Source organism: Syngnathus floridae, chromosome 17, assembly GCF_059516105.1.
Source record: "Syngnathus floridae isolate MCC-2025c chromosome 17, RoL_Sflo_1.0, whole genome shotgun sequence".
Lineage (NCBI taxonomy): Eukaryota > Metazoa > Chordata > Actinopteri > Syngnathiformes > Syngnathidae > Syngnathus > Syngnathus floridae.
Window position 1 is genome coordinate 7,788,889 of NC_142429.1, and position 22,242 is coordinate 7,811,130.

The 22,242-nt window shown below is 45.6% G+C and overlaps 3 protein-coding genes across 5 annotated transcripts in view; 2 read left to right on the top strand and 1 right to left on the bottom strand.

Moving 5' to 3' along the window:
* cacnb1 (calcium voltage-gated channel auxiliary subunit beta 1) overlaps window positions 1-22,242 on the bottom strand; it is a 26,772-nt gene continuing 4,530 nt past the window's right edge. The window contains exons 2-17 of one of the 3 annotated variants that reach the window (XM_088356634.1): window positions 21,004-21,150; window positions 19,454-20,635; window positions 19,138-19,361; window positions 13,953-14,039; window positions 8,576-8,695; window positions 8,387-8,509; window positions 8,179-8,315; window positions 8,046-8,113; window positions 7,356-7,516; window positions 5,782-5,862; window positions 5,624-5,682; window positions 5,440-5,549; window positions 3,734-3,885; window positions 3,487-3,582; window positions 3,071-3,256; window positions 1-1,755 (exon numbers count right to left, since the gene is read on the bottom strand). In XM_088356634.1, coding sequence (XP_088212760.1) covers window positions 1,222-1,755; window positions 3,071-3,256; window positions 3,487-3,582; window positions 3,734-3,885; window positions 5,440-5,549; window positions 5,624-5,682; window positions 5,782-5,862; window positions 7,356-7,516; window positions 8,046-8,113; window positions 8,179-8,315; window positions 8,387-8,509; window positions 8,576-8,695; window positions 13,953-14,039; window positions 19,138-19,215 — 1,992 coding nt within the window. In that variant the 5' untranslated portion in view covers window positions 19,216-19,361; window positions 19,454-20,635; window positions 21,004-21,150 and the 3' untranslated portion in view covers window positions 1-1,221. Of the gene's footprint in view, window positions 1,756-3,070; window positions 3,257-3,486; window positions 3,583-3,733; window positions 3,886-5,439; window positions 5,550-5,623; window positions 5,683-5,781; window positions 5,863-7,017; window positions 7,047-7,355; window positions 7,517-8,045; window positions 8,114-8,178; window positions 8,316-8,386; window positions 8,510-8,575; window positions 8,696-13,952; window positions 14,040-16,394; window positions 16,810-19,137; window positions 19,362-19,453; window positions 20,636-21,003; window positions 21,151-22,242 lie in introns of those variants that run through there. The other 2 variants (XM_088356632.1, XM_088356635.1) reach the window with 2 other exon arrangements.
* On the top strand, window positions 18,402-20,273 carry rpl19 (ribosomal protein L19). The gene is made up of 6 exons (XM_088356642.1): window positions 18,402-18,520; window positions 18,853-18,959; window positions 19,481-19,603; window positions 19,683-19,803; window positions 19,885-19,995; window positions 20,082-20,273. The coding sequence occupies exons 1-6, from the start codon at window positions 18,516-18,518 to the stop codon at window positions 20,203-20,205; spliced, it is 591 nt and encodes a 196-aa protein (XP_088212768.1). The 5' UTR covers window positions 18,402-18,515; the 3' UTR covers window positions 20,206-20,273.
* The window catches only part of LOC148384123 (alpha-2,8-sialyltransferase 8E-like), a 1,968-nt gene continuing 597 nt past the window's right edge, over window positions 20,872-22,242 (top strand). Inside the window, exons 1-5 of the mRNA XM_088356639.1 lie at window positions 20,872-21,125; window positions 21,284-21,352; window positions 21,523-21,597; window positions 21,807-21,951; window positions 22,012-22,217. Coding sequence (XP_088212765.1) covers window positions 20,872-21,125; window positions 21,284-21,352; window positions 21,523-21,597; window positions 21,807-21,951; window positions 22,012-22,217 — 749 coding nt within the window. The remainder of the gene's footprint in view (window positions 21,126-21,283; window positions 21,353-21,522; window positions 21,598-21,806; window positions 21,952-22,011; window positions 22,218-22,242) is intronic.

Below are 22,242 nucleotides of genomic sequence, written 5' to 3' on the forward strand. Positions count from 1 at the left end.
TTTTCTGCTTACATTTTTAATTAAAATACGAATTTATCCACAGATTAAAAATGAAAGGCAGAAAAAGCAAAAAAAAAAATTAGCTACAATCAGGCACCAATGATACATGTTATGTCATATATTATCTTTTTTTTTTTAAACAATTGCGATAACGCAACAATAACATTATTCAATATTCATTTATCCCACTGAAGATGTTTATAGCCTCTCACAACCTCACAAGTGGAGCTTAAAAAAGATCAGGGGGGCTGAGACACACAAATTGAATCGTTGTGATTTTAAGCAAGTACTATATCTGAGCATAAATAACACAAAAAGCTAGTTGTGTTGGACCTGGAGAAAGAGACAACGTGTGGCCTGCAAAGAAGGAGTGTAAGAGTTAAGACGGCAGCGGCGCTGTTGGCGGCATGGCTTGGCGAAACCTTCCGGCACTTTGGATTGTGGGATTTTTTTTTGGCAGGATTGTGGGTTCTGGGGTTCGGGGGTGAAAGGGTGGCACACTGAAAACTACAATGGAGGAGAGATCTGTGTCCATAAAAAATATCTAACATAGAGCATCTTGTCCACCTGCTTTTAAGGTCCGGGTGATAAGAAGTGGACGTTGAAAAAGGGAAGGTGAGGAGGACCACTGGTGGGGGTATATTGGGGTGGGGGTGGTGATATAGACCCTGTTTAAGACTTTGGAGGACAGACGTGATGATGTCCTCACATTCTACAGAAGCTTGACGGAGCTGACAATCAAAAGTAGTGTCCTCGTGCTGTCTCGTGACATTCATGCAGTTTTGTGTAAAAGCAAAAGACAGAAATCCCCCACTAATTGCCGTTGGTGCTCTTTCTGTAACGCCCTAAAATACCACAAGATGGCGCCAAAGCTAAGACGAATTGGACAGGAAAGTATTTACTAGTGTTAATGTTCAAACTGTGCATAATTTTACAGTAGTTTTATGTACTGTATACAATTCTATTCCCTTTTTAGTTGAACATTTCAACTTACGGCACTACTTACAAATTAATGCCGGTCACTATGGTGGTACTTGGAAGGCCAAGTAGTTTTTTTTTTTTACAGGTGGTGCTTACTGTAAAAAAAATTGAGAACCACTGGTAGACAATTTTAAGCAATTTGGAGGGGGTTGGATGGGGTGGGGGTGTGCCCTGCAAATAGAGAGGGATTACTGTAGTCGTTGGATGTAAACATTTGTCGTCCCCTCCTCTTGTGTCCTCTCAGCGGATGTAGACGTCCCTGCCCCAGTCATCCTGGTTCTTGTTGCGGCCCTTGTTGGCCCCCGTGTCCAGCGGCTCCTGGCAGTAGCGCTCCCTCAGCTTGGCCCGCCCGTGCTGCAGCTGCCCCCCGTGACTGGGCGCCGGCGGCTGGTTCAGGTTCTCCTGGTCCGGCTCGGCGCCCTCGTCTTCCCAGGACGCCTGGCGCCCGTGGTGCTGCGCCAGGTGGGGACGGCTGCCCCCTCCGCCGCCGCGGTAAGGCTCAGGCTCCTCGTAGGGGTCGGTCTCAATGTCCATGCAGGAGTCTCCGGCCTCGGTGTACGCCGAGTCCCGGCTGCCCTGCGTCTCCGAGTCGAAGGTGTCTTGCCGGGAAAGGCCGCGGCCGCTGCCCCCTCGGACTTGACCGCGGGAAGAGCGCAGGTATGACTGTTGCTGTTGTTGATGCTGAGGTTTTCCCCCAAGGTCGCCGTGGTATTCGCTCCCGCCGCATTCATTGCCCTCCCGCTTGGGGGGCTCGGCGTGCACTAGGTTGGACCCCTGGGTGAGTCAGAGGCGAACCACCCGCACAGTGACCATGCAGAGACAAACGGTGTGAGTAGTTAGTCAAGGTAAGTGGGGTGAGCAGAAGCAAGAAACACATTACAGATTAAAGCCGAACCTCAAAAGATGTACGCCCTAAAAGTAGTACGATGCAATTTGTCAAACTCGAGGTTATAAGAAAATATTTGCTTGCCATGATTTTCCATGACGTCTGTAATTTTGTACAAAATTGTAGTTCAAGTAAAATCTTAATGATTAAACACTTTTCTGCATCATGATTTAATCCCTGAATTTTTTTCATTGTGCTGCTCCTTCTGGTGTGCTCACCTTGGCCACTAGGAGGCGATATAATACTGTCGTGCAGACACAAAGACAAATAGTACATCTACTACAACTGCTGTAAGCGACTTAACATTGGGAAAATGGATTGCGTTACATCTTTGGAGGTTCCACTCTGCTTCAACTAAGCAATATTGCACTATTTAACACATTTGCAGGTTAAAGTGCTGCTGTAAACATGCTCAAAACGTCCATAATAAATATGCACAAAAAGTGGTCAAAGCAAACCAAAACACACCCAAGCAGTTAATGGACACAACTGTGCCACCCTCTGGCTCAATGAGGTCATGGCACCTTTTGACACTAAATGTGAAAAAAAATCTTTTGGTGTTACGCTCGTGGGGGTATCTGTGATTGGACCTGTCCATCTTTACATTTCAAATATCAAATATGGCTCTTGAGCAACTAAGTTTGCCCAACACCTTTCATAGCCAATCAACCAGACATGCATTAGATGCATAACCAAACTGCATTTTTGGATGAGTTGGATTCTTATAGTTGTTAACAGGCATATTAGTGTGTCAGCCTGCAATAAAGATGGGCGCCTTTTTCCGATTGAGGAGGAGGCAGGCATGACTTGCTGTTTTCAGGGGCGGCGCCATGGCAACAACGGGGGAGGACGGCAAACTGGAGAGCGGCTGGCGGAGGAAGGAGGCCACCGAGGTGACTAAACGAGGGCAGGGGATTTGGCTCTTAATTGCAAAAAGACGGAGCCTTTTGAGTTTCTCCGGATTTCCGCTTTAGGTGAGAAGGTCTTAATTTAGCAGGTCATGTGTGTGTACATATATATATATGGGGGGGGGGGGGGGGATTGGGGGGCGGTGGATGAGTTCCTACTCCCGCATTCTGGCGGCCACAAAGTTTGAGTGCTGGACTGGCTTCAGAGGGCGTGTTCATCCTCTTTGCCGTCGGCGTGGCCGTCCATGTCGGGCCACAGATCCATATTCCTGCGCAGCGAGGTGAGCACCTGTACCTGCAGGTTGGAGACGGGCTCGGGCGAGGCGGCCAGTGCCGCCGTGGCCATGGTGCGGTTGAGCAGCGGGTTGGGCGGGTTGCTGCTGGGCGGGTGCGTGGCCTTCCAGTAGGCCTCCAGGTAGTCGGCCAGGTGCTCGCAGGCGTCCTCAAGCTGGTTCTCGTCCAGGATGATGTCAAACAGTTCCTGCATGAACAGTAGAGGAGATGTCAACATTGCATTAGCGGGGGGGGCAACTGGCGGAAAAGCACTATTTTTGTTCAAACGAGACTCCTCAAACTCACTTTAACATAGTTCCTCTACACTAAGATGCCACAAGATGGCGCCAAAGCATTTGACAAAATATGTCAAGATTTTATCCAAAAAGCTTAAAAGAATTACTTTTTCAAAAAGTGTCAAATTGTCAAAGGACTTACAGGGGGGCACTGAGCCAACTTGTCTGCTGCCACCATCTGCACATTGAGATGTTTGGCTTGGGACTTCCCCCTGGATTTAATGAGCCTCTGCAGAACCTGGAAGATAATTACAATTTAAAATGGTGAAAATGTGGAAAATAGAAATCATTTACAAATACTGAGAAATACTACATTTCAAAATGAAATAAAAACACGCAATAACATACAGCTATTATTGCGACAAATTACTTTCCACCATGGGACTCACCTTAGGAGATGCTATCTTGATGTAGACGATAATGGGAGCCAGCGAGGTCTTGGCCAGCTGAGACGGATGGTTGATTGTGTCGGCGTCCAGGGCCACCAGCTGCAGCGTGCGGGCCAGCTCAAAGATGCGCTCGATCTCGCTCTGAACCTCAGCTGCGCCCCCAAACACACGAGAGGAAGCGCTGAGTCCATGAGAAGCAACACACGACTCCCATTTTCTTCCAACTGCTAGGTTAGTACGAGATCATGCAAGGAAAAACCTCGTGTGAACTGGCTCAGATCACACGTTCAGTTCCATTTAGGCACAGCTAAATGGAACGATACGCGGCATTCTCATTCTGTCGCCTCCCGAGCATTAAAGAAGTCCTCATGTTGGTCAGTCTCTTTTAAAAAATAAAATAAAATAAAAGGAGGCACTTGAAGAATGAGATGCCATAAAAATATGGGCACACATTCTCATTAACACAGAAGCCATAGAATAATTAAAATAAAAAAAAAGTTGGAGATTAGTGTTGTTAGGGCTAACGGGAACTGCGGCAATTACAGTGGATATAAAAAGTCTACACACCCCTGTTCAAATCCTTTTGGTCCAATTAATGGTGGAAACATTTGAAAAAGTTCATGTATATATCACATTTGAACAGGGGTGTGTAAATCTAAATTGGTAAACTGAGCTAATTTATAAATGATACTAGCATGCTAGCTTTTCTGCTAGCGTGATCAAAGTGAAAGCATTTCAATCACTTCTATGTTCTGAATTAATTCACCATTGATCAAGCGAGCTACGTGTGAGTCTATTTTCGAATCACCTTTTGAAATGTAAATCACAGCGACGTACATAAGGTTCTTTTTAGTCTCTATATCGTCCGCGCTAGAGTCCTGTGACTAACGGGTGATCCAAACGTTGCCGTGCTAAACTGACTGCTAGCGTCGTGCTAATGTCGCCATCGAGTGTGCCACCCTCGCAGCGATAAAAGCTATTGAGGCCGGAAGTGGAGGCAAGGTTTCCATTATCCTCCGCACACACATATACTCATTGCTTGCAAATTGAAGTGAGAAGCTTGCCCCCCATTTCGCTATTCCTGGACTTCCCACTGTAGCTCCACGAGGACCATCGAAAGCACCTCCACCCTCACACAAGCGGCATGAGAGTATCAGTTTGGCTCCCGCTCGAAGAGAGCAGCTCGCGGCCCTTCTGCCCTCCCACGGATACGCTTTTTGGTTTCGTAACACTTTTTTTTTTGGGTGGAGGTTCTCTTTACCAGAAGCTACAAGCTATCACACGGAGAAGGATGAGAGGCAGCAGACAAGGCAAGCAGACAGGCAAATCAAATGTGGAGGATGGGTGAGAAAAGGAGGGAGAAAAAAGGGGGAGAAGGTGGGAAGAGGGGGGGATGCATACATACCCAGGACATCTGATTCAAGAGAGGGTGGAGGAGGAGGAGGAGGAGGGAGATGATGAGGAGGAAATATGGGCGAAGGAGGGCAGAGAGACAGGATGAAGAAAAGTCAGACTCAGAAAGTCGAGGAGAAAATTAATGAGGAACAATTTTTTCACGATTCGGTTAAGTCGATTCCATTTCTTAATTATGTTCCTGGGTGAATTTGACCTGATGGATTGATGTTTGGAACTAGATCTTATCTGATAAGACGACATTTGATGAGAGTTTAACAAAGTGGGATGATAACAATTGTGTGTGTGTTTACCCAGGCTGGAACGGGTGCTGGAGCGCTCGATGATGGTGTGTTTGCTGGGGTTATTGAGGACCGAGCGCTTGGCCAGCGAGATGTCCGCCGTCACCCGTGTGATGGATATCCTGCGACAGGGAGGCACTCGATCAACTTTTGGGGTAGAAGAAAAAAAAAATGGCACCTAACGCGAACTACTTACCTTCCCTCAAACTTGTGTTTCAGGAAATCAAAGAGAGCCTTCTGCATCATATCTGTCACCTGGAGCATAAACGGCAATATTCAACATGGTCGTACTTCCAACGCATCTATTCCCCAAAAGTATTGGGACACATGGTTGCTACGGCAGCTTCCACTCACTTCGTAGCCTTTGAGCGACGGTCCAACCAGGATGATGGGTCTCATGGAAGGAACCACGTCGTAGGGAGGCACGTGCTCCATCTATGACGAGACACACACACATTCTTTTAATACATAAAAGGACTCATGGCCACATATCTAACATTTATTCAATTTCTACATGCATGTGCTTTAAAGAGGCGAGGCCCAGGCGGGCTTGTGTGTTTCCGAGTGAGCAAAAAGTACATAAAAGCATGTTTGCACTGAGCAAAAAAAAAAAAAAAAAAAAGCCTTCACAGCATAAAGGCAATGCCCACGCATAGATCAGCCACATTTGAAGCTTATTCTTACATTGTGACTCAAGTATGATTCATCCATATAAGCGCTTTCTCTCTTCAAAAGTCCAGTTTCTTTCGCCGCCCCCCCCAAGACTAGGGCATACATAGTGACGACAGAAAATCTATATTGCCCATTATGCCTCCGCTTTGTATTGAAAAGGCATTTACATTATCTTACGTAAATCTCCCTCGGCCTCATTTGCATCCACAGGGGGCTATAAATACATATTTTAAAAGGCTCCTAATGGCTCTCGTCGACGCGGGGCCCAGTGCTGGAGCGGTGTACATAACAGCGGTGTATTAATAGTGTTAGCACAGCGCGCAGTCGTCGCCGTGGTGTCATGTACGGTGTACAGTAACGGCGTCCGCTCCGCCGGCGCGTTTACACGCATTTCGGGCGTCGGCGATCCGCTTTGGCGGTTAATTCCATAGCTTCCAGAATATCTGGTTATCTCTGTACCCTGAGTACAGTATGTGTGTAATTTTAGACATTTCGGATAAGATGATCATTAGCACAGGATTATCCCTTCCCTCATTTGATGGCTATTATGATATCTGTTTTTTTTTTTATCTATATATTCTCATTTTCCTAATGTTATGGCCACTTGAAAATGTTTTCTGTCATTTTGGTCACAAATGGAGATGAAGGCGTGTCGGGAGGAATCAATAGACGTGCACCTGCGGCGTCGCCATGGTGGCGAGGATTGGCGAGGCCTGGCGGGTGATGCATTTCAATGTGTGGTGGGATTACGGCTCACTCCCCAACCACTGAGACATTCTGTTTTGCTCTTTGGTTATATTTTCCTATATCTGGGGATTTATTATTTTTTCTTGTTTGGAGGTTTCTAATTACCGTACCATCGCTCATACGATGCGGCCCGAGATGTTAGTTCGGTTAGGTATGGAAAAGCGCACTCACCGACTTCTGTTTCTGTTTAGCCGGACCGCCTACGGAAGCATTCCACGCAACATGCCAGAAGACACACAAAAACACACACAAGAGCCTGGTTAGTCATTGGGTGAAAAGCATTGAGGGGGGGGGGGGGGTACTGCCATCGGGGGTACAGTTTATAGCGCCTTCCTATTAGAGTTTCAGGCAGCTGTGAGGTGTTAGTCTTGGATGAGTTATGGGCAGAGGGAAGGTGGGGGCAAATGCAGGCAGGTGGGAGGAGGAAGGAAGGGCTGTTGGCAAAGGCGAGAAGCATCCAGCACCCCCACCGAATCCCAAAGTCCGATCCCATCACTTCCTAGTGTTACCTTCTTAAAGAAAGGCAGCCGGTGCGTGTTGGCCTGAGGCGAGGTCACGCTGCCGGACATGACCTTGGGGGAGCGAGGGTCCCCCTGCGACTCAGGGAGCTCCTCGGCATCCAGGTCCAGGGGGTCAACATCATAGGTCACAGTGGGCATGTCCGTGTGCACTAATTGGCATGTGGGAGGGGGCGGGGCATAGAAGCGAAAGCGCGGAGACAGTGACAGAAATAAGGAAAAAAAAAAAGGAGGGGAAGATAGAAGACGAGATGTGAGATGCATCGGAACGGAAGCACCAAAGGAAGAAAAGAAGATGACATTGACAAGAGTGTGAGGGAGAAAATGTCAGATTGTCACGAGGAAATGCAATGAATGTGCCGAGTGACGGGAATGAATAGAAGACAGCGAGCATTCACGACCCAAAAGAATTTCTCGCCTTTTGTTCAAGCGATGGTGTTGAAAAAATATAATCGCGCGCTTTTTCCTGATTGAGCAATGAAATTTGTTTTTGACCTTCTCAATGGCGCCTCGCACTTTGGAGAGCCTTAATTAAAGCAACAAAAGCTGAGTGACGTGAGCAGAAAATGGACACAGGAGGAAGTTATCGAGGAATGGACTTTGTGTCAGATGATTTAACACGGTCCCCCGCTTGCTTCTTTGATTGGCCACTCATGAATATGCAAATTGTTATGACCTCACCTGTGCCAGGTGGGGTGGGCCTGCGCGTTCCCGTGGCGACATCCAGGCTTGAGCTTCCTCCAGATTTACTAAGACAGAACCAAAAGGATATAAATGCCATGTTCATCATTTAGCTTCTTGTATTTTTCCAAACCTGGAGCTGAGTCGGTTCTGCCTCATCCTCTGCTCCTGTAGAAGTCGGGTGTTCTCTAGCTTGACCGGGCTGGGGATGAAGCCCACCTCGCAGCCCTCCTTCACCAGACGCCCGATCCACCAATCGTTGTTATATTTCTGCAAAAATAAAAACACAGCCAGGCATTACGAGCCGATCATCGACCGCAGGATGGCGGGCGCAAACAAACCTCTTTGATGTGTAGGAAGTCTTTGGCTTCGAAGGATATGGCCATGCCCTGCACGGGAACATCATCGCTGGGGCCCGGGTTGTAGCCCACGTTTGTCCGCACGGCAAACGCAACTGGTTTGGTCTGGACAGCAAATATAAAATGTTCAACACCCACAAAAGATAAAGAGTAGTCAAACAGACGACTGACCTTTGCTTTCTCGAGCGTGGCGAGGGCCTGCCTGTCCGCCTCCTTCCTCAGGGCCTCGGGATCCTCCTCCAGGGACACGTCGGAGTCCGACGGCCGGCTCGTGTAGGAGTCGGCCGAGCCCTGCCGCATAAACACAAGAGCGTGAGGGATGTTCTGTGTGCTCTTTTGTAGATTGTCCATCTTTTCCTGTCTCCTGCCGACGATGTGGAGATGGCTAACTGGCCTACAAGGTCGCTCATATTAAGAACTGAAAGCTGACTCAGTGTAATTTGAGGTGCTTTGGCCCCACAACAAAAGGTAGAGTCAGCCATGCGGATGAGCCATCAGGTAGGTACACACGACTCATAACGGCCCGAGGACTGGACATTTCATTAGGTACACCTGGACACTGTATTTTTATCACCATAGCATTTATTTATTTATTGCCGGTGTTCGGGTGTACCTAATGAAGTGTCCAGAGAGTACATCTCCGTGTTTTGCAGGTGTTGCTGACAAGAGCGCCGACAGCTGAGTGCGGCAAGCAGAACAAGTGAGTCATGAGGTGTGGGCCTCCAAAATAGAGGTGAGAGTGCGTAAAAGATAACGCAAGCCATATGTAACGGCGATGGATAAATTCCCTGCTGGCATGTCAAGTGAACATGACAGATTTGAAAAGGCATCTTTGATGAGGTCATAGTTTAAAGTTCAAAAATAATACCAACACATCTTAATGCAAAATACATCAGGAATCATTTCCAAAGATGTACATTACTGGATAAAAAGAAAATAGCTTTCTGTAGGTCTAAAATGCAGGATGATAGAGAATGACATGCAGTCATCTCTTCAGTAAAAATACACCTGATCTTAAAATGTTAAAATCTAAATTTACACACAGTCAAACAGAGTTGTGTGCTGCTACTTAGTGGCCAAAGGTGGAATTACACCCCAAACTAAGGAACTCAGCTAAATATCATGTAGACGGCGAATCCACATGAATTTGCATTTAAATTTATTTCAAAATTGACCTGAATAATGCTAAAGTCTGGTCATAATGGGACAAATTGGGGTTAAAGTCCAAAGATGGCAGCTGTGTGGGTTCGCGTAATGGATGCTGAAGGTGGCAAAAACACCAACAGTGTACGTGTGTGTGCTTTTTGCATGCGTGTGTGTTGAATGTCCCGCGCCGCCTTTCATGACTATCCTCATCTCTCTTTGAGCAATTCCCGACCAAACGACAAATACCAGCGTGTTGATTCTGGCTCAGCCACCTGTCGCATTGTGCCGCTCGGCAGACTCGCATGTAGACACTCCCTGTTGCCGAGGCGACGGCCCTCCTCGCGAATTCATGGTGTTCCTCTCCACATACACGCTTAGCCACACACTATCCCCACTTCCTGTTGCATCTCGGCGCACGTAATGAGGATGGCACCAGCCGCCTTCGCCGACAAGCTCTGACTCATCCTCTGGGAGCATCCCGACAACAAGGGAAGTTCAACAGAGGATTTTAATGGCCGACCTTGGAGGGTGGGGAGGGGTGAAATGTACTAAAATAAAAGGCGCCTGTATGACGTCGGAAATAACTGACAAATGTTTTGAGTCACACTGGAACACACACAAAAAAAAATAGAAGAGCGAGGCAGCTAGCGACCCATCCATCCATTTTCAATGACGCTCGTACTCCAAAAGACTGCAGCCATTTTCTAGCATTTTGACTTTTTAAAGACCCACAGGAATGTGGCCAATTATTATATATGCACTAAATCTAGTGTGGGGGGGGTCCGCTGAACTAGTCAATAGCAATGAATGGCTGTTGGCTGTAAGGAGTACAAAAGCAAACAAAAGTCTCCAGGAACTCAACTCAACCCTTCTTCGTCTTCTTCATGTCACCGGGGCTGTGTCTCTAATTTAGCCGCTTGCTTCACTTCGCATACAGCTCCCTGTTGAAAATAGCTGCGAGTCACGTGACGGCGCAGCTGCCACCCTATTGGTCGCCGCCGGTCTCGAGACCCCCGCGGTGTCATAGTAACCACCTCAGCTGCATCCGTGTGGAGGAGGCGATGGGGAAACTTGAGGGTGGTTGTGGATGAATTTGAAAGTGTTTGAAAGAATCCATCACGCTCAATCTGGTTGAAGGCGTGACAACGTCACCGGAGTGGGAATAATCCAGAAGATGATGAAAAATGCATTGTGATACATTGGCACCTCCTTAGAGGTGATATTGAATAACTCAGAAGGGGGAGGGGGGGATAGCATGGAGAGGGGGCAAACGGACACAGGCGAGCTTTGACTAATGAGGCTCGAGAAGCATCGTTACCGCGCAACAAAGAAAAATGACTTCACGTTCCCTGCGACGAGTGCTTTCTCCGGAAACGACTTTTAGGGAAGAGGCAGAACACCTCAACACTGAAAATGTTGGATTGGAGGCCGAGCAACCTGCCAGTCCAATTGAAGGTTTCTGGGGTTAGTCTTTCGCTCCAAGTCTCAGATCATAACTTTAAAGAGTAACCAACTAAACGTTCTATATTTGTTTTGTGCGTCGACGTGACAAGACTGGAGTGCCAAGATACCACACGGGGGGAAAAAAAACTCATCTACAAAAACAAATCACATCCCTAGCACACGGTCACGAACGGCGGCCATCTTTATTTGCTCTGTCACAGCGGTACCATGGTAACCAAGTCTGAGTTTGCCGAGTTCACTGGAGATGTGAGTCATGCATTTAAGTTTGTTTCCGCTCATCTTTTTGTCATGAGAATGCTATAAATATAAAAACATAATTTTACGAGCCACTAGGAACATTTATTCCATATGATCTTTAAAAAGCTACATCGAAAAGGTCAAATAACTGTAAAGGGATCATTTTGGAAGTGACTACGGTTATCTCAGAAAGAGCCTTAGAGCGATAGATAAAGAATGCATATAAAAAAAGTAATAAAAAAAAACGTGTGAGCTGTCAAAGTGTCATTTTGGTGGACCTCGATTCAAGTTTTAAAGCAACTAAAGCTGAATCGTAGTCCCATTTTGATTTGAGGAGAAAAAGAAATGAATACTACAAAGTAGCTTTGAATATTTCAGTTAAGTTTCTGATACTTTGTGAACAAACTCTGCCAGCAACGTCGACATTTCTCGGTTCTATGAGTTAACAACTTGGAATGCCACCCTATGAAATGGCCACGGCGCTGTGCCGGAAGGCTGACTGGTCATCACGCATAGCACTGGACGCGACCCGGTGGGGGACTGGAAGTCTAAATTAAAAACACAGAGCCTTCCCAGCAGCTGTGAGCGACCCAAAATGGAATTACAAAGTAAGCCGCTGACCCACAGTTACGGTACAATCAGGACACGGGCTGGCGAATTCACATTTCCGACCCAAGTTACAACATCTCAGAGCAACACCTGCCAAGGCCCGGACTCACAAACGCACACGCATGCACGGTTAGTCCGACAAATGGCCGCCGAAAAATCTGCAAAATTCTTCTTACCACGACGGGCCGCTGAATCCGATCAGTCCTCTCCATACCTCCTTTGCCACACTCTCCTCACCCAGAGAGGGGGGGGGGGGTCAGTGCCGGAGTCCACAGACCGGTGTGTGTGTGTAAAGTGGCAACTAGTGTGTGTGTGTTAGCTTGACAAGTGGACATGAGCAGAGAGATCCAGAAAAGTGTGCGATGTGTGTGTGCGTGTGAGAAAAGCAAGAGACGCTCTCTTAACCTCCAACCCCACCCCAGCGCACTCTCTCGTATCCCTCCACAACCCAAAGGAACGTGAACCTTGTGTAAAGGAAGGGAACTGGAGCCAGCGGGACCGGGGTCGGGTTGCAGGACTTGTGCTACATTTGCAAACTGGGGAAATATATTTAGCCGGCGGGCCAGGCAGGAACAGAGACGTAAGTGCGCCGAGGCCAAGGAGGAGGCCTGGTATGCAGCCGTCAGCCATCCAATGCTCCAGCTGACGTGGGATAGGACGGGGCAGTGCCCAGGGAAACCCCCCTCCCCTCTGGAGCCTGTTCACTGCTGATCTCTCATGGACTCAAAGAAACCGGTCCAGGACCGCTTTGAAACAACTGGCTGTGGACAGTTGTTCACTTAAAAGCAAGTCAATGATGCGCTTAGATAGCGCTTTAGCATTTGCTGTCCAAAGTGTCCAGTTCTAAACCAAACTCAAGTTCTGGGTCATTTGCATAATTTTTTTTTGAGCCCAAATCTAAAATTTTCTGCCATTAAACCCAAGTCTTAAGCAAGTGCCAAGTTGTTTGATCCAATTCTAAAGCATCCATCCAATAAATCGTCAACTTAAGTTTTACGCATGGGCTCATTGTGTCCACTAGGGGGCAACCTGTGACCCAATCAGCAGGCAATGGTGAAAGAATGGCCACCTAGTAGTTGGTCAAACTGCAGCAACTACTAGTTATATCAACCAAATGATTCCAAAACTCAGTTGGAAATTTAATAAACCACACTGAGTTGTTTTATAAATTACATTTTCAATTGAAGGCTTTACGTGGTCTTTAAATAGAACGAGTCTTAGTCCGAAAGGAATGTGAATGATTTGATACTATCACCGGTGTATCAGGAGCACAAAAATCCCATCCCCTTCCATCTACACTGTCATCCGGCCAAGAAAGCGCAGCACGGCGGCAGACAGTCATCCTCATCGTGTTTTTGTTGAACTTGACGCGCAAACCAGGCTACGCAAACACGTAGGCCGCCGTGGCGCCCACGCACAAGAAACAGTGTCGCCGAAGCGCCGTCACCCTCGCATCTCCATCCCACTGTGGCTGCGCGCACGGGGGGAGATTCAGTGGCCCGGTTGCCATAGAAACCAAGCCCCGGTGTACCAGCCAGCTTCGCCGCCGACGGCTGATTGTGTATATCTGTGCGTTTTCGCGTCTTTGAATGAGTTTGCTCCTGCGGAGGTGTGCGCGAGACTATAACGTCTATACGGGGCCTGGCTTTGAGAAAAACAAAATGAAAAATAGGGTGAAGGTATAAAACCTAGATGCCTACACGCTTTTTCGTGGTGGTGGTGTTCATTTGTAAAGGTCTTTCACCAACCTCAATTCCAAATTCCATTCCAACTAAAGTACTCCAAGTAAAGCAGTTAGAAAGTAACCCAATCTTAGTCTAGCATCAAAGTTTACATTTCGTTCTAATCCCAAATAAATCTCAAGTAATTAGTCCAAAGTGAAGTCGCTAAATTAGCTAAAGCTAATGAATTGGGTCAGAGTTGACATTCGAAAGCAGGTTTAAAATTTGTATTGTCCATGTTTGAAACCTGCTCTGTATTAATTTGAGCTAAGTCTTTTGGTCCAAGTCAGGTGCAAGTCTTAAGTCATCTACTTTTTTAAGTGTTGTTAGAATTGCTCAAGTCCTGTCTTGCATTTCGGGACGGACGTTACCTGTCGGACGAAGCTGTTGGACGTGGTGTCGGACGAGGTGCTTCCATCAGAGCGCTTGAAGCGGCTCTTCCTCTTGGCGTACTTGCCCTGAGGACAGAAAGAAGCCTGGGTGTGGCTTTGAAAGACAAAAACAAAACAACTTTGCCTCCACACAGTCATTTATCTTAACAGATGGTTGTAAAAGGCCCCGGCCTGCCGCTGTCGCCGACGGAGGCGACATTGGCCAGAGCGGGAAACACGCGCACAATTCACGAGCAGCTGCGGCGACTCCTCATTTTTCATGTTCTGTTGCAAGCCTCTAATCAGATTGGCGGACCCTTGCCAAGTGGACTCTATCCGGGTTGGGCAGAAGCCGTTCATTACATTAGAAGCCCACCCTGGCCACATCGCCATGGTTACACAATGCCGACTAATCACGTTTGCGGAGGAGACGGCCTGTTCTTCTTCTTCCCGTGAGGAACCATCCGCGTCAGAATTAAAACGCACCATCAAACGCTTTGTATTACACACATTGGACACTTGATTAGGTACACCAAGACAATCACACTCCACTAAAGATCTCATTATGAGGCAATTCAATAATTAGCATATTGTGCAGGGTCAGACAAAAAAATAGCATCGTTATATTTGATTTGGCAGGTGTGCCGTATAAAATATCCTATGAGTGCATTACATTAGCGCAGGATAGCAGCACTTTCTTTACTTGCTCAACTGATTGAAAGAGGTGTTTTGATTTATTGCACATGTAGCAACACTCCAGACCTGCAGGTGGCAGCAGTTTGTATTCAATCGCTCTAAAGTTTTATACCAACATAGTGATCTATTATAGAAAACAGTAACATAGTAAGCCTCTGTGTTCATAAAAATGTTTTTTTAAAGTGGAAATTAATGCAACAGGTATTACAGATTAAAGCAAATGTCATGTAAATACAACTCTACTCATTATTGATCCAAATTTGTATTTTTTTTCTTGCCTTTTAAGGTTGTATCGAGGCATGGGGGGGGGGGGGGGGGGACAGCAACAGGGACTGCAGGGGGCTTCTTGGTGGTAAATGTCCCACCAGGTTAAATGTTGATGTATAATTAAAGAGGAAGTAAGCAGGGGTGTTTATTCAAGTGGAGGTGTGGCAGGGCAAACTTCAAATGTATCTTGAAATTGATGAGATTAGTTTAGTTACACATAAAATATTTCTTACTATTTTGATTGCCTCACCAAATAGCAGGGTTTGAGAGTCTAAAGTTCAAGTTTCTTGGTACATGGAGAACTTTGTGGGGGCTGAGAGTGGGAAGGAAGGTATGATTGGAAGCGCTGGTTTCTCTCGCTGCATGTACGTAGAGAGATGAGTGTGCTCAGCGTGGGTGTTTGTTCCACTTTTTCCACCGACAAGAAAGAAACAAAAATAAAATATTGTGGATTGTTGTGTTTGCACACTCAATCTCTCAAAAAAAGGAAGGCACAGACTATTTGTGGCTGCTGTGAAATGACACCATGGAGGAGTGAGGACTATGTGTGAAATGATGTTGGCCAATTTGCAAGATTTTTCTCTCTAATGAAATATTCAAAGTCAGATGATCTGCTTGTAATTCATATCTTATTTTAGTGTTAAGGGAAATAAAAAAACCCACAATTTATTCACTACATGTATTTTTAAATAATCAGCCTATTACTCAGTCATCAAAATTTCATTTTGCAAAATATTGGAATCAACATTGGCCTAAAAAATAAAAACATTGGCTGGCACAAAAATGGGTGTAAGGGTGTTTTCAAATAATAAAAATAAATATTTGTTCTTTGAAAATAAAAATACAAACGTATTAGTATCATGATTAAAAAAATCATATTTTTCCTAGTTGACCTTGTAACAAAATTAAAATGTTGAATAAAACATTAGAAACGACATGCACAATAACTATCAGATGAAATTTCAACTTCAAAAGTGAGCATTATCATCTTTGCAAAGGAACCATTTTTGATTGGATGGCTTAATAGCATGTATACCTAATGAAGTGACCTCCAGATCTTTAAGATTTTGGTGATTTTCTTTACGATAAAATGGGATTTTAAATGTCTACGTTGTCGATACACAAAGGCGTGGCTTTGCATCGCATCCAATTGAGATCCAATTGCATTGCTTATCGCACCACTGTGTACACAAACGCTGATTATTAGCCACCAATTAGTACTATCTGCTCAGAAAAACATTAATATATATCAAATAAAATACAGAGGGGGGGGGAATCGGACATTAATGTACATGGAATCCCTTCTCTAGGGCAAATCAGCTCATTGGAAGAAAATGTGTAAGTGGCAAACAACCTGTTAATCTGTTTTGGGAAAACACGCGCAACATTTGTTGACAGAAAACAGGTCCAGTCAAATTGTTTGAATATAATATGCGTCTTTTTCCCCCCTCTCTCGCTTAACCCTCTCTTTTTTCTTACCTGTGATTGAGGATGGGGGTCGAACATGTCCATTTGGATCTCCTGGGTCGAGGTGGAAGGCGTCCTGGACATACTACTTTTCTGTACCATTGAATTAACTTTTGGCCCTTGATTAAAGAATGTCTTTTAGGCTGGGGGATGGGGAGGGGGGGTGTTTACGTCGGTGTCCACGGACTCATCTTTGTCGTGGAAGTGGGGCTCGCCCGGCCGATGCTGAGTAGAATGGCAACAGCTGCCTTCGCTGCAAGCTTGCCGACGAGAGCGGAGGAAGGAAGCGCCGTGTTGTTAAGTTAGCGGTAGGGAACGAACAAACATCCGGTTGTAGCCTTCAAAATAAATTTAACGCGATTAATAGTGGAACTATATCTGATTGCAGAACGGTAACACTACGCCCAAGTACCTTCTTCGCCTTTCTAATAGTGTGCCAATTAATGGCCTTCCTTGCAGTGTATTTTATTTTTCACATTTTGTTGCTTTTACACTAACGAATGCTGGTGTAGTTTGTAAAAAGTCGAGAGTAACTTTTTGCTTTTATTTCTAAGGCCTCCATCTCCAACTTCTGGTGTTATTTTTGTGTACATTCTTTTTTGCTTCTCTCTCCAACTGGGAGTCCAACAGCCCCGCCCCGAACGACAGATCACATCGATTGATGGGGGAGACCACACATTCACGCAAAAAAGGTAGTGCCATAGTAATACATTAATATTAGTACACGTGTAGCTAAAAATATACTGGATAAATAATCTTCAAAACACGTCAAAAAAGTGGGCAGAATAAGTTGAATAATAAAGTACAGGAAAAACATGTGTGAAGGCCATTAGCCTTCACACAATAAAAAAGTTGATGGTGTAGAATAACATACGTGTGAAGGCCATTAGCCTTCATGCAATTATTGAAATTTGGAGAATAAGGAAAGGAAAACAAGTCAGTCTCCTACTTTAGCACAGTGCGTGATGCCATGGCAACAGCAAATCACAGGCATCTAATTTTTATACATTTGATAACCTGGTGGCGTGGATAAGGCATGAGCATGCCATGTCCATGTATTTCGGTCAAAATAATTCAGTTTTCATATCAGCATTAGCTAACCATCTTACTTTCGTCTAAGTGTAATGCCACTGCATAAACAGGCTGCGGAAGAAAAAGTAGCAGGAAGTAAAGTAAACATAGCTGTTTATGAATTTTGTTGTTGTGTCACATCTTACAGCTCTCTTCATAGCCATGTAACATATCCTGTACGGTTATGAAATGGACTAGCATCTTATCTACACAAAGAGATTATGCTGGAGATATTGTCAGTTACCTGAGGTGAAGAAGTGCATGCATGCACCCACACAGCTGGCGTGCACTGTTGCCATGGTGACGGCCTGCTGGTGAGCCACGACTATATAGCAAGCGTAAGAGAACCATTGTATGTATTCTATTTATCTGCAGTATTCATTGGGGATAGGGACCCAGCCCTGTGTCAATAGCAATCCATGAGTAATAGGCAACCGCCCCCCCCCTCCAAGTTTACAATTGCCTATATATACCACAATGTGGTGGCGTGTTTTTCTGTAGCTTCTCTGCATCCATTTTGTAAGTTTTTTCATTAATGACTTTTAATTATGGAAGTGTATTACATCAGTCTTTATTTTTCCTGTTTGGAAATGTTTTTTGTCCGTTTGCATTTTTGTAAAATAAATGTTTTCTGTTTTTCCTAAATACAATATGCTCCCATGCACGTAAAATATTTACGGATTTTAAAGTTATAGAATAACTAAAAAAATTTTAATTGCTTCAGGGCCTTTACACGCTGAAACATTGCCCTCGTGTGGTTTAAGTGTAAACTGCACCCTTTCGACCCACAATGCACTGTAACGACATTGGTCGTTACCATTATTGTGCAAAGGGGAGTCCAATGAACATACTGTTAAATACGATTCGTGAAGCTATCAAAGAACTACAATATTATCGTCTTAGATCTTATTAAACTTGTCATGTGCAAGATTAGCAATACCTGTGCTAAATTTTATTGGCGTTCAAAGAAAGTTTTTTTCATGAATTGAGATGGACTTGCCTGCCTAATGGTACATTCCGGTCCGTTGCCGAACTCGCTCTTTTTCTATCGAAGTAGCAGCCATGAGGTAGGACTCCCGTCGAAAGAAGACAATTGCTTTATTTTAAACTGTCCAAAAACCCCCTTTTTACACACTGCGCTTCTCAATCAAGACGTAACATGTTACATTTAAACGACACGGATTGTAACCTGTCCTCCAAATGCCGACCATGGCGTGTTTAACCGTGGCTTTGCGCCACACGATGTAGCCGAGGGAGAGGCCATGTTGTCAACCAGGCTAGCGGTTAGCAACATCAGCTAATGACGTGGAGCCTCCAAATCCACATTACATATGCGACATATACATAATTTTCTTTTGATTCTAAGCGTGTCTTTGTCTGTTGTGTTTGTGTTGTGCAGCATGCTCAGGCTCCAGAAGAGGCTCGCCGCCAGCGTGCTGCGCTGTGGCAAGAAGAAGGTTTGGCTTGACCCCAATGAGACCAACGAGATCGCCAATGCTAACTCTCGTAAGTAGACCCAAAATCTATCTATACCAAAACCCAACCATGCTCTCGTAATCAGGCATAAAATGCCATCCTGCTTACACTCCAAAGGAGGCTTGATCTTTTATGGAGATCCAAATGTCCTCATCAATAGAACTTCTTTAATGCACCCTATAAAATGGGACTATGATGTGGTACTCACGGTTTTTGTTGATCTCTCCACCAACAACAGTAATCGTGGATCGCCGTGTCGGTATTCCTTTGTGATCTGAACTTTCATTCCAAGTCAGAAGTTCTACATCATCGCCTGTCCACACAAATCTCCTTTCTTGCTTCCTTTGCATTCTTTGTGAATTACTGGGACTTGACATCGTATGAGCTTTGTGGCCGTGGCTTTATTTTCCTCATCTAAAATTCCAACTGGGTCTGTCAAATAAGGATAAATCTTTAGTGTGCAACAGCTGACATTTGACAAGAGAGGGCGCCATTATCCAAGTAGTCACAGTACAACTACTCACCTCGCCTCCTTTCCTTGTCTCTTCCAGGCCAGCAGGTGCGTAAGCTGGTGAAGGATGGTCTCATTATCCGCAAGCCTGTCACGGTCCACTCCAGGGCCCGCTGCCGCAAGAACACGCTGGCACGCCGCAAGGGCAGGCACATGGGCATCGGTAGGTTCCGTACACTGCCTGCCGCAACCGGGAATTTCCGCCAGGTCTTTTCCCTCACATTTTGCCTTCTCGTCTGCAGGTAAGAGAAAGGGTACCGCCAACGCCCGTATGCCCGAGAAGCTGATTTGGATGCGCCGTATGAGGATTCTGCGTCGCCTGTTGCGCCGCTACAGGGAGTCCAAGAAGATCGACAGGCACATGTAAGAAAAACTGGCGTTTTGACAATACAATTTGCAATGCTCCACCAATTTTGAATGTAACCATTTTTTTTTTCTTCTCAGGTATCACAGCTTGTATCTGAGGGCCAAGGGTAACGTGTTCAAGAACAAGCGTATCCTCATGGAGCACATTCACAAGCTGAAGGCCGACAAAGCTCGCAAGAAGCTCCTGGCGTACGTTTGCAACCTCATTATGACGTCATTCTCCCTAGCTGACCAAAAATATATACCTTTTTTCTCAAATTGTTATCTTTTTGCAGCGATCAAGCCGAGGCCCGCCGTACCAAGACCAAGGAGGCCCGCAAGCGCCGAGAGGAGCGCCTCCAGGCCAAGAAGGAGGAAATCATCAAGAACTTGTCCAAGGAGGAAGAGGGCAAAAAGTAATCGGGGTTCACCGCTCCTGTCTAAATGTGTGTATGGATCGCTGAAAATAAAAAGTGTTCATAAAGACATGTCACGCCTCGTCTACTTGACTCAACACAAACCTTGCATGTCAAACACTATGCTCAACCCCAGTGAAGATAAATGGCTGACACACACATTTATCATATGATAAAAATAATGCACTATTATGCTTTAAATAAAGCAGAGGAAGTTTGATGACACAAGAAACCTTGTTTTCTTGCATGCGGCGTGTCTCGTCTGACTTCCTGTTTCTTGACGCCGCAGAGAACAACTTCCTCTTCTGTCTCACAAGCACACACATGATGATGATGATGGAGGAAGGAGGGGGCGGGTGAATGATGCTTTGAGGAGGCCTCCTTTCTTTCTCTGTTTGTCTCTCCATTCCACAGAGTACTTCTCCATGATGTCACTGGAAAAAATAGAAAAGCAAGCATTCCTGTCAAGAAGGGCAAATGGGGGGGGGTCACTGGAGCAGCTACAAGACACCACTTTTCAGTCAACTGTTAATACAAAAATGAATAATGTGGAGATTTTGGTTTGACGGCAACACAATGATAAACATGGAAATGATAAAAAAAAATCACAGCTTTTTAAACAAATATTGTCATGTGACATCTCATTACTAATCACACATCAGCTGTGTGAATGTCAATCAGGTGTGTGAAGGTGTGCGTGCTCGCCGGGTTAGGTGGGTGTGCACGAGGCATTGGGGAGGATACATGTCCGGGTTTTAAAAAAACAAAAAAAAGAAAAAACACCAGCTCTACTGTGACGCACAGAGAAAGACGCTCATCTCCTTTGTTGATGATGGCTTCTTGGGGTGGCTCGTCCGCAATAACTCTGCTTTGTTTAGCCAGCCTGTTGTCCAGCATCACTTGGTACATGGTCGACGATCATAGGTTTGTCTGGAGGCTGCGTCAAGTTCTGCGAAATACAATTTACAATTTATCTTTTACAATTTTAATACCTTTTGGAATTCAAATTTGTAGGTCTCTTAAATTTTGCCCTCCAAATGTGCTGATTTTTGTGTCTTGAGCCTCTCTGACTGTTTTTCCAGTGTGCTGGCCTCTTTCAAACCTCCTGCTCAGAAGAAAAGTTCCCCAAGTGTGCTTTGTAAAGGCTGCAGGTGAGTCAAGCTGCCTCTTTGTCATTCATTCACCTTTTAAATTGACAGTGAAGAAAATGCACAAGCATGAATTCATTGTGATTGTTGATAATTATTTTCCCAAATTAAAATCAGATGTCAATTAATTAAGGAATTGTTGCATTTGTGTCTCTACTTGCGTGCCCTCGCAGGAAACTGATCGACGACGTGTTGAAGCGTTATTCTCAAACGTGGGAGAAGAACGAGGAGAGCTACCGGAATTTCACGTAAGACAAGCTGACTTATGCAAACGTATGTAAAAGCGTGCGTGCGTCGTAGCGTCACGCTATGGTCGTGTGACTGACGCTCACTGAGCCAGCTAAGAAAATACAGAGTACAACCAGAATGAGCCATGTTCAAATACAGTAGCGTAGTAGGTCAAAGTGTTCCTGCAAATATTATTAGTAGTTACTTTAATGTTTGCTGGTCCCGTCAGGTCCAAGTTGAGTAGCTCGTGTCGAGGGTTCGAGAAAGCCATCATCACTCAGGCCAACACGCCCGTGGGAACCAAAATCGTCTACGATGCCGAAAGGTCCAAGACGTTACGAGTGACGCCGGAAATCTTCAAAACATTCATCAAGGCATGACACACCGCTTTAAAGAAACTTTGTGGCTATTCTTTAGCTCTTGATTCTTCCCAGGAGCATCCATTCTCCAACGAGACGTTCGACACGTGCGCCGTTGTGGGAAACGGCGGCATCCTGGTGGACAGCGGCTGCGGGAAAATGATCGACTCGGCTCGATTTGTGATGCGGTGCAATCTACCTCCTCTGAGCGAAGAGCACGGCAAAGACGTGGGCGTCAGGACGGACCTCGTCACGGCCAACCCGAGCATCTTCAAAGAAAAGTCAGCACGGCGAGCAACTGCAATC

Bases quoted from the DNA above. Each gene is read 5' to 3' on its own strand.
- rpl19 (XM_088356642.1), top strand. The intron at 18,960-19,480 runs GTAAGTAGACCC...TGTCTCTTCCAG, and splicing joins GATCGCCAATGCTAACTCTC to GCCAGCAGGTGCGTAAGCTG. The intron at 19,804-19,884 runs GTAAGAAAAACT...TTTTCTTCTCAG, and splicing joins AAGAAGATCGACAGGCACAT to GTATCACAGCTTGTATCTGA.